The sequence below is a fragment of the Aythya fuligula genome, chromosome 1, assembly GCF_009819795.1.
Source record: "Aythya fuligula isolate bAytFul2 chromosome 1, bAytFul2.pri, whole genome shotgun sequence".
Classification (NCBI taxonomy): Eukaryota; Metazoa; Chordata; class Aves; order Anseriformes; family Anatidae; genus Aythya; species Aythya fuligula.
Window position 1 is genome coordinate 77,209,300 of NC_045559.1, and position 11,679 is coordinate 77,220,978.

The following is an 11,679-nucleotide window of genomic DNA, read 5'->3' on the forward strand; positions in this document are numbered from 1 at the left end:
AAAGCAATTGGACTAGTTCAGCGCTGTAGTACAAATTTGGCACTTGCTCAAAGACTCAGTATGGTGTGCAACTGATGAAGAGAAGTCCTCTCTTGAAAGGAAATAATTGCTTGTTGGGGTTAACAGAAACAGGCTCCCCACTTCCTTCCTTGCCAGCCACGCATGCCCATACACTCACACACACACACACGCTTCTGACCCAGACATGCCAGGGAGGAGGAGGAGGAGACAGAAGGGGAAAAGGAATTTTGTCTTTTTTTCTTTCCTGTCAGGTGCATTACCAAAAAAAAAAAAATTATTTCTCTTTAAACTGTAGCACAAAACAACAAAACACATTCACAAGCCACTTGTTGGCACTGTGTACCTGAGTGAGAATTTCTAGAACATTGTAGAACAAACAGCCATAAAGTTTATTTGAAAAAAAAAATAATAATAATAAAAGGTCGACGGGTAAGACTTCAGTGCTTGGGTATAGCAGCTGAATTACTGGCATTATTTTACCCATAGCTTATATCATTCTGTTGTTGTTGTCGTCGTTGTCTTTGTTTCCTTTCTTCTGAGCCTTTTTTCTTCTGATGCAGGCTGATGTCTATTAGTCAGCTGATGTCCCAACTAGTTAAGACTAACAGTTAAAGTAACAGTCAGTGTATGAGAAAGTTAATGTGCTTGGCCACTGGCAAGGATAAACCAGATGGGGCTTTATTTATTTTTTCTTTTCTCCTTGAAGTCCTGTAGGTCACATGATATTTGGACCCTGATCAGTTGGCTTGCCCCGCGATGTGATTTTCACTGTCACTGCCATAGTCAACATCGGGGTCATCCTCTTCCTCATCATACTCATCGTAGATTTCTCCATTGACGTCCTCGGTCTGCATCTCTTCCTTGATGTGAGGCTCCTCACCTTTGATGCCATAAGTGCTCTGGATGACGGGCATCCCGGGCTCCGGGCTGCTTGAGACGCTCGAGTGCTCGGAGGGCAGGTGTGGGGAAGGCATTCCTGCCATGGCAATGGCTCCTGGGTAAACTACGCCTGCGGTGGCAATGGGAATCTGTGCTTGTTGCCTGCCATGGAGAAAAAGTAAAAGAACATTGGAATACTGGAAGGAACAGAGGGTCCTAAGTATGATAGTAAGCCCATAGCACATGCTCTTGGGGATGCAGAGGGAGCTCCTGGTTGGCCCATGCATGACAACCCTTCTATCAGTATTCCAGATTCAGCGACTGATGCTCTTGAAATGAACAGCAAGCCCAAACCAACTTCACCGCTAAAGAAACCCAACTTTTGTAAACATCTGTAGCTGTACCTGAACTACACAGCTTCAGCTTGCCTACCTGTGATGCGACTTCACTGAGTCAACTGTGTCCCCTAAGCTGCCAGACAAAAGCAAGCACCCTTTCAATTGTGGCCCAACTTAATGAAAACTTGTATTCTGAAAATCCTCCTCTTAGCTCATCATAGTAAGACACTGACAGGACTAGAAATAAAAGTAACACATTGCCAACAGGAAAAATGAAGTGAGGGCTAGGTAGTTTACACAGGAAAGGGGAGATGCTGTAGGGAAGTACCAGTGGATCAGGAGAAAGCCTGACAGTTCTCACTGATGAGGCAGTGTTTGCTCCACACTCATTCAGAGACCTGGCCATTGTTAGGGAGAGGAACAGTGGGTTTTCTGTGGCCAACATGAGCTTACAGGATGATCACTACAGGCCTCCCACTGGAAGGTGATAGTTTCCACAGTGAGTGGCACTTGTGAAAAGCAGAACCTTTGAAGCAGGGTGGATCAAAATTGGGAAAAGCCAGACTTAAAACGGAAGCATGTATTATTTAAACATAAATAAAAAGCAAGCAAGCTACATGAGCATTTCAGAAAATCCTCTATAGGATGCTTTTATACAGCGTCTAAGCCTTGGAAACCTGTCTGCAGTAATGAAAGACGAATTATTCCAGGCCATAGAAATTCCCTTTGCATCAAGAACACTAGCTGCGTTATACCAGTGTTTATTTCCCTGAGAAGCTTCAGGGTCCCAACAAGCCTAGAGGTTTAAAATTCATGCTCCTTTTGTTTCCTTGCTGCATGAAGTAATTCCATTGCAGTAATACTCTTCAGTACATGCTGCACATTGTAATGTCATCAGCGGTGTGTCCATCTGCACTGAAAAGCCTTGCCACAGGAGACAGGGCAGAGTCTCTTGAGATGAACATTCGTAATTAAGAATGAAACCCTCCCCTGTTTCCCTGCCTGGCTGTGCCCTGACTGTACAGTAAGCCCTGCACAGTACAGTGATCCTGAAAGACCTTCCTCTGCCAAAGAGCTTTACATTTGTTTGGAATTGCTAGCTGCATTTTCAGATACTTCCTGCCTGCCATTCAAGCGAGGCCACTGTCAGTACAATCATTATTTCCTTCTTTCTGAAAAAAGTATAAGTTGTCTCAGCTGAAGACGTGGCTCTTAAAGTAGGGAGCAGGTCTAATTTGCATTTTATTCTTAATTCAGTAGGAAGGCTTTGTTTTTCTGGAGTCAGCATTTCCGTAACAAGATTCAGAACACTTAAATTGCTTTTAATATTTAACAATAGGAATACTTTGCACTTAAATGGTGCTTTTCAGAGTGCTTTCCAAATATTAAATAATTTAAGAATAGTATTTTTCCACTTCTATAGGATGTCCACTCCAGAGGATCAGGTGAGCTTACCATATCACCATTAAAGATGAGGACAGTAAGACCTAAAAGCATTAAGTACAAGAGTTGCAAAAAATGCCCAATCCTTCCCACTCTGAGGCTTTCAGGCAGGTTTTCCGTATGTCCAGGTAGCCGGCACAACAAGAGCTCTTAGAAAACCCCATCATTTTCTTTGGTGCCTGAGCAGGAGCTGCATTTGTGTTTGGAAGTTTAGCCCTATATGATCCATGCAGGGTGATGCAGCAGATGGGGAACCAAAACCAGGAATGCAACTGCAGTGCTGGGACTCCCAGCATCAAACACTGATCCCACTGCGGTCACTGGCCACTTTGTCAGTAACTTCTATGAAGATTTCACACCAGGTTCTGTGCTCTGATGCCCCTGTGCAAATTATCTCCAGAAATGTCTTGATTTCAATGTCAGCCTTGTTTGGAAAGCTAAATAATATGCAGAGCGTTACAAGGTTAATTTTTTTCCCATGATGAAGCATGCATGTTAACCAGATAAGCAGTGTTTTGGGGGCTCTGTTGCCACCTATTCTTTTTCCAGAGGGCCCCCCTCCTCTTTTTTTAATCTCTTGATGCCAAATGTTGGCTGACTTCCCTGTGTTTGTTTCGGTGCTTACCATTGGGATCACTGGACCTGCCAGCGCCACAAGGTTAAGCAGCTCAAATTTCTCTGCTGAGCAGCTTATTATAACAATGCACACTGTAGCTGTTTAAAACACAGTCTGATGACACTTAACAGTTGCTGGACAGATATTCTCTCCTTTATTGCTACTTCTAGCTGTTAACTAAAGAGATGTGCAGCTCAGTTCAGTTCATATTAAAGTGATTCCAAATTCAGCCTGAGATGAAACAGAACACAAATTCCATTATTTCTGATGCTTGATTCTGTTGCCATTTTTGCTTTTTATTTATTTATTTTTTTTAGACCAATACGTGGACTTTAATTTTCTGGAGTGAATACAGAAATACTGCAGAATATTTGATTACTTCTGATCCTTTCAATCTACAGTAATCAAAACCAAGTAGAATTTCCAGAGAGAAAAGACATGTGAGTTTTCCAGGCAGATTTTAGTTTAATCATATCAAGCTGATCTATTAAGAGTTTACTTGAACCAGTCTTCAAATTTATACTCAACACAAAGCATTTAGCTTAGCGAATTGGAAGACACTCCCTAATATGACAAATGCCATCGTGATGAACAATGGAGATAACTTCACGCCTGATATTCAAGTCCATATTCCAGCTCAAGTTCAATACGTTCAGCATTCCTTTTACAGACCACTTGCAATAGATCATACTGAATGCAAACTAGTATTTTTGGCTTTTGGACTAATAGATACTACCATAGATCCATTCAGATACTGTGTCTGAGGTCCAATAATAAAGTAGTGCTTATAAGACTTTATTAGAAGACTTAGATTTCATTGGAAAATCTTAAGTTTTTTTTTTTCTTCTTTTGCATGATCAGAGTGGAAAGGAGACAGTTGGCTGAAACTGTAAGATGAACATACAGGAGAGCCAACAAAAAATCCCTAGCTGCCTAACTTCCTCCTGGAACACATTGTTTTAAAGTATAAGCTTCACATTCCGTTAGCAATATATAATGTTCTTGCCAATAAAATATAACATTTACCACAGTGAATTAAGAATTCTCCCTGAAATATATATATATATATTTGCTGAAATGAGTGTTAGTTTTTAAAGGTCCCATACCCAACATTAAAATACTGCCTCATCTCCTGGCGTCTGTTGCGCATTATAGCCTTGTACTCGCCAATGCGTAATTTTTTGCCATCTACAAGGCAGGTACGCTTCGGCCTTGGCTTGTATTTGTAGTCTGGGTATTTCTCCAGGTGCTGTTTGCTGAGTCGGGCCTGTTCCTCATAGTATGGCTGCTTCTCTAGGTTTGTCATAGCTTTCCAGCGAGATCCTGTCACACACACACACAAAAAAAAAAAAAAAAAAAAAAAAAAAAAAAAAAAGAAAGAACAAGAAATGAGGTTCTACTCATCCACAAGCACTAAAAGGCAGAGAAGCAAGTAGGTCACTTGGAACAAGATACTGACAGTCATATCGCTTTGGGCTGGGAATCTGTCATAGCTTCTAGACAAGGGTCAGGTCTTGTTTGCATTTCACTGGTAAACCTCTTGAGTATGGCCATGAGGCAGACAGAGATGGTACTCAAAGCTTTCACTCACTATTTTACTGAAACTTTTCTAGATGATGATGTTTTTCAGATGATCAATAAGAATAACATCCTGATAATGAGCAGACCCTGACACTTTTGAGAAAGCTAGGCTGTGTATTTTAGTGGAATAGTCAGAGAACCCTCAGGTACATCAAGCCTACTCTACTGAGACCTTCCTTTGACCATGGTCTTGTTTTCACCTCCTCTTCTAGATGAGGCAGTAATCCCAGTTGCTGCGATCCGATTGCTGTGTTTCACCATAGCTGGATCAGGAATAAACTCTGGATATGCACGTCTACAGCTTAGTCTTTCATTATAAATAACTTATCTTTCTAGTTGCCACGTACATGAACAGCAGAACATGAATTGATCATAGATGGGATGCTGCTGGGTACAGGAGCCTGCAAAGATCCTGAAGCAATGACTCTAACAGCTGTAAGTTATCCCATATGTCTCAGTGGGGTGTTAACTCCAAGACCAAGTCCTAGTGAGCACTGCCAGCTCCAACTTAACAAAGAATTTAGTATGTGTCATGAAGGGAAGAGCACTGGAATACCGGCACACCTCTCCATGGAGCTGCAGTATAGCTTGATTGCTGGCAGGCTGGTTTCTGACCAGGCTGGTTTTTCTTCCTATGCTAATGTGGATATTTGAACTAGGGAAATAAAGACTTCTTTTTCTTTTTTTTTTTTTTTTCAAATACCTCCTGAAATTTATAAACTAATATTGTTTAAAGGATATAGCATGGAAGCAGAAAGAAAAGTTTCTTGAGTTAGTTAACCTATTTTATTTTTCCATGGACTATATAAATGCTTCAGGGTATGATACATTTCAAAAGAACGGGAATGGTCCAAGCCGTGAAACATGTGGCCTAGAAGGAAAACTTTATTGGAAAATAGTCCATTTTCCCAATGGGAGAAAAAAAAAAAAAAAAAAAAAAAAAAAAAAAAAAAAAAAAAGTTTGAACAGTTTCTCAATTTAATTGGCCCATAATATCATATGTCATACTTGACTTCCTCTTTGTCTTCATTTTTTATGGTTATTCATGCTGTACTTAGCTCATGCTATTACTCAGGCTGGTCTTAGCTCACTGTGTACCCAAGACTTTCACCACAGAGTTATCCCTTCCTGGCCGAGAAAATAGTTTGCTTCCCTCCAGAAAAGCCCCTTCTGATTATTGACACCATTTTCCCCAGTGCTCTTTGAATCTTTGGTCCAAGCTGCAGTTTGGGCTTCTGGTGCTAAGGGTTACCCAACTTTGCCTCACAATGACAGACAAGTGATTGGAAATCATGCTGTCCTTATTCAGTGGTGCAACAATGGACAACCTTTTTATAGCAAACATTACTGTGGAGTCAAAAACATCATTTTTTTTCACTTATAAGATGGAGAAATCCTCCAGCTAGTTCTGGAATGGGAGACAGTTCAATGCTTCTGCTAATTGTTATTAGCTTAGGCGTAGCATCATATCAGCATGAATGGATTGTTTCTAAGATTTGATCTGAAACTCCTGCGTGGTGCTTCATATGCCAAACAGACTTGGTAGCTCAGCACAAGCATCCCTGACATGGCTCTGTGTTAAGACAGGGTAGCAAAACTCTGCCTACAGAATCGTGGTCAGCAGCTTTGTCTCCTGCAGGGAAATTATCCCATGCTTTTTCTGGCAGAGGGAGTGACTAGAAAAAGTGACACCAGCTTCCCACTTGTAGTGCCTCCAAGATTTCAGGCTAAATGACATAGTGATAAACATGTGGAGACTGCCAAGACACTGAACACCTACTAATGCTGGCTTAGTGTGCAAGATGGAAACATAGATAGGGCTTGTGTTGAATGATGTCAAAAATTCAGGGTAAAGCTTATACAGCTCTCACAGGAAGATGTAGGTCTACTTCCAAATTCTACCTCTTAGACAACAGCACATTGGCTTTTTAGTGTATGAAGAAAATAATGAAATTTTGTCTAAATCTAGAGTCCTCTAACCACAAACAAGTCCTGGTGGCTTAAAAAAACACCCCAGCCCCATTTCCTACTGATGAAACAGTTTTTATTTATGAATAGCAAAGCTGAAAACCTCACCGACTTTAAACAAATCTTGACATTTGTTTTACATGCTGTGAAGGGACCTGCAGCTCAGGGACTGAGTAATAGTCACGTATGTTCTGAGAGCAACACATAGAAAGGTAGAAATTGAAATCATTTTTTGCAAACTTTTCATGAAAATGTTCTGTCTCAGCACAATTCCTCTTCCACTGTCTTATGTTGCTGCAATCCTACTCGACGACCTAAACAGGCAGATTCCTACCCCCTCATCTGAAAAGATCTGTAAATAGTGGATGCAGTTAGGCAAACACAAGTCTTTGCAGGATCAGGGCCATAAAAACTGAAATTTTGATACATAATATTTGTACATCGAGTTACACATATAATATTTATACATAAATGTCATTTGTTATGTTTTTCCTTCCTAAGCTGCAAACTCAATGCAACAAAAATCCTGGCAGTCTCACCTCTCTTCCTAGCAAATTTTTAATAGCTGCCTTCTGCAGTGATACCTACTCTTACTATGACTATATTGTTTTTGCAAAATACACTAAATATAATTTACTAGTATGTTTTGAACTATCATAAATAATTAAACAAACAGTGCTGTCAAAATAAATTCTGAAAATGGGCATATTTTCTGACGATAAATCCTATTTTTTTTACATTTTAGCATTTTCATTTATTTTCTTACTAATATACAAAATCCAAGCAGTTCTCTAACTGGTCTTAAATATGAACTTTGGAAATTCTGAAGAACATACTATTCTGATCCTGACATTTGCATGTGCAGGCAGGCTACGTTAAGAGTGAGTATCAATAATCAGCATACTAAAACTGGTTGAAAATCGCTTGTGTTTGGACAAAAAATATTTGCAATACCTTTATCTGCGATTATTTTTTATGTCAATAAACACATGCATGCAGACATGGGTACCTATGCCTAGTGTAAACCCGAGCCCAAATAAGGTGTAATTGAAAAATCTTGATTTTTTTTTTTTTTTTTTAAGGAAAGATTTACACTCTTTGGTGAGCTTTCTGCTTACCATCTGTGTTTGAAAGCTTTGAGTGGGTCAAGTATGCAAGGCTTTTCTCCGTGACTACAAAAACATGAGCCCATCCCCTCCCTGTATGCATACATAATGACAGGCAGGATTCTCACACAGCTCTCCCCGATCTGCTGGCTGAAGTGATTAGAAAATAAATGCTGAAATTACTAGACATTGCAGCACCAAACGTGGCTCCTGCCCCCAACATGAGCTAGGACAGTTTAGAACTGTGACAACGTGAAGCTTGTACAGGGCCGATGAGGACAGCCAGATATCTGAGTCCAGCACCGGCAGCTACAGACAGCCATGCACCTACCAATGCACATGCACTTGTGCTCGGGTGCACACACATGTGCTCTCAGTGGGGTTCACAGCTCTGCTGACCATTGATTTTGAGCCAGGCCTCTGTCGAGAATCTTCTGCTCTTTATAATACTTCCTAATTTTTAGTCCACAGGACTGGTATCTTTCAATCTGGGTATCTGCATCGGGCTGCTTTTGTGTTTAAAAAAATACTTGCACACACACAAGCACATATATAATGTATAGGTATGCATATACGCATGTATTCACACACATATGCATCTGTGAGAGAATTTCTGAAGGTACTGTCTAACTTCTTTTCTTAATCTCCTTATGCAAATTTCTCAGTGAAATTAATTAAAATATTTACAAAAATATCTAAACAATGCATTATTAAATTGATAGGGTCCAGCAGACCCACTTTAGCACTTTTTTTAACAATTTACTAAAAAAAATCATTATCCACAAATTTAAGTTGCAATGAACAGATGGATGACAAACGTATGCACAGATGAATTTAGTGACAAATCCATGTATCTAATTTTTATGCTCAAAACATAATACCACAGTGTCAAACATAATCCCTAGAGAATGCTAGTGCTGGGAAGGGCATCTCCTCTCATTTTACTACAAAAATGACCCTTGATGGGTGACAATTCCATCTAAGCCACTCTTAGTGACAATGAGCTCTCTGACCTCAATGTGCAGCAGCACTGCTAAAAAATGGTAAGGAAAAATTGTGGATTTCTAATAAAGAGCCCCTAATACAGGCTGAACTGTAAGTTTCTGGCTGCTCACCCTATGTCAGTTAACAGAGAGCTCCCTGCTGACTTCAAAAGGTTGGTCTTCTGCAATTGAGGGGAGACCTTTGCAACGTTCCTGTCAGGAAAGAAGGCATCAGGGCATCCCTCTCTTTTGCAGAGGAGGAATAGAAAAAATCAAATGTGATGCTGGAAAGAAATAGAAGCATCATCTCTTCCTGCTTTAAACCTTGCTTTTCCCCATATCTGGCAGCAAAACAGTAAAGAGTTTGGAGTCAGCTATACTGTCTGTCACCTCAACAGGATCTGTAATGAATTTGCACATTTTACTCCAACTACTGTATATCTAATCAGAAAAAGATGTCCCCATATCTCCCTGATCTAGCGCCAAATAGTAAAAGGTGATTCCTTATGTTAACAATTTCAGCAGAATGGCTTATTAAAACCAGATTTTAGGGTATTATAAAATGCTTAGAAGCCCTTTAAAATGTCAACCAGGATCCCCAGAGACTGCGTAAAATGTCAGCCCAGCTCAAGCGCCTGTTTTAAGCAGAATGAATTAGCAGCGTGCTGTCGGAGGTTGTTATCCAAAACAATCAGTTAAGAGGGAAAACATCAAGCTCTCTTTGTACTTTCTATATGAAAAGGGCCATTCAGAATGATCTTGTAGATTTTTGAAGCTGATTATTTAAAAACAGGTTTAACCAGGACCACTCTCAATTTAGAAACAGACCAAAACTATTACTGCCCTGTCCTCAGACTAATCACATCATACACCTGTAACCAGTATAATCCCTTTTAACCAGTATATGGTTATTTTACCAGCAACATAACCTATTTAGCCTTCTAATCCTGCTCCCATAACTAATCTAATCATCTTGTACCACCCTTTTAATCATGGGTTAATGTCATCATGTCTTCCATCCATAGCCAATGCATTCTGCCTCTGACCAATTTTTTCTCATTTCCACTTGCCCCCTGCTAACTTTTCATAACACCACCCTAATCAGGATGAACTTCGAACCCCTGACCAGACTAAACTCAGCATATTACCAACCCTGCAACTGGTTAATGGTGCCATTGTAATTGCCTTACATCTTTGTAAAGCTAGCCAAACCTGTAGCCCAGGTAAATGGGGCCCCTGCTTAAGCTTTTACCCACTGGCATGATGGATGTTTAGTTTCTGTAACACAGTATGTGTTGGTAAAAATGCACCATTTCTGACGTGGTCACTTTTATATATATATATATATATATATATATATATTTTTTTTTTTTTCCCCTGCAGAAGAGTAATTCAGTGGCCTCAACAATCCTCAGTTATTCACCTTCTGTATCATTCAGCATTCCACGGAGGAATAACTCAGGACAGCATGTGGTCCTGGGAATCTGAGCAAGCAGTAAAAAGTTGGAAAACTATGGCATGAAATTTGGTATATGTTGTTCACGACAAAACTGCTTGAGATGTGAAGAGTTAAGGATATGGAAATTAGTTCTGATGTTTCTTTTTTGATTTCAGAATTCTTTTCAGAATGTTTAGAATAAAAGCAGCTTGTGATAGAGATCATGCACTGAAGGGAAATTTAATATAACAGGAACATAATAAAAATAATTTAAAACTGTTAGTGTATAAAATAAAAATGTATTTTAGGATCTTTCCTCAGTGGCCATTGCTTTGAACAGAAAGTGCTAAAGCACACATCAAATACTGTAGTGTGCTACCCCATAGAATCTAGGTAGATGAAATACATGGACAAATACATAACAGCAGTCATTTTGTGCTTGTTCAACAGCCTAATGAAATGAGCTAACCAGTTTTATCCATTCAGTTCACGTTTTTGCACCCAAACCACTACCACAATCTGAGTAATTACAAAGTCACGAGAGCACGTCAGGTTATGGTTAATGTATAGCACCGGGCAGCATGGTGGAAGTTTGTGTAGCTGCTGTCCTTGTCCAGTCATTAAGCAGCTAAGTAGAGAGTCTAGAGACAGTAACTCAGTTGTGTCAGATGCTCAGTTCTATTCCACCAAAAGTGCTGAGTTTTGCTACAGGAAGAACAGTGCTCTATCAATCTTACCTAGTATCTTGCTGATATTGGAGTTGTGCATGTCAGGGAAGGCTTGAAGGATCTTCCTCCGTTCATCTTTAGCCCACACCATGAATGCATTCATAGGGCGCTTGATATGGGGCTCATTACTACCACGTCCTCTGGATTCCCGATAAATTCTAGATTCTGAAACTCCTGCACTTCCTAAAAAGAAAGAGAAAAGCATTCCCAACTATGTTTCATCATACAGCTGCTTCTGCCATCAATAACCTAAGTCAGGTGCTGCACATTAAATGAGTCAGTGTTCACAACAGGTTAATGGTGTTTCTTTTACTTGTAGCAGTAGGAAATACTGTATATTGTATAACGACTAATTTTTAGTTATTCTATTGATTCAGTATCACATAGTATAGACTTGATGAAGTGTTCCCATTGTTTTTTAACATAAAACATTGAACAGCTTTCCTAAGACATCTTTTACTACTTAATAACCTAAAATCAACACTTACCAATGTAAATTTTCTTCTTACTTTCTTCCTTTGTTGTTTACAGAAGGTGATGGCAATGGTGTGATGTATGACAACATGAAGTGTTTCTTC

At 39.7% G+C, this 11,679-nt stretch overlaps 1 protein-coding gene across 7 annotated transcripts in view; it reads right to left on the reverse strand.

Moving 5' to 3' along the window:
• Nucleotides 1-289: 289 nt before the first annotated feature.
• Nucleotides 290-11,679, reverse strand: part of SOX5 (SRY-box transcription factor 5) — a 289,165-nt gene continuing 277,775 nt past the window's right edge. For all 7 annotated transcript variants that reach the window (XM_032204884.1, XM_032204875.1, XM_032204867.1 and 4 more), the window contains exons 13-15: nt 11,111-11,284; nt 4,404-4,620; nt 290-1,062 (exon numbers count right to left, since the gene is read on the reverse strand). In XM_032204884.1, the coding sequence (XP_032060775.1) occupies nt 759-1,062; nt 4,404-4,620; nt 11,111-11,284 (695 nt within the window). In that variant the 3' untranslated portion in view covers nt 290-758. The remainder of the gene's footprint in view (nt 1,063-4,403; nt 4,621-11,110; nt 11,285-11,679) is intronic.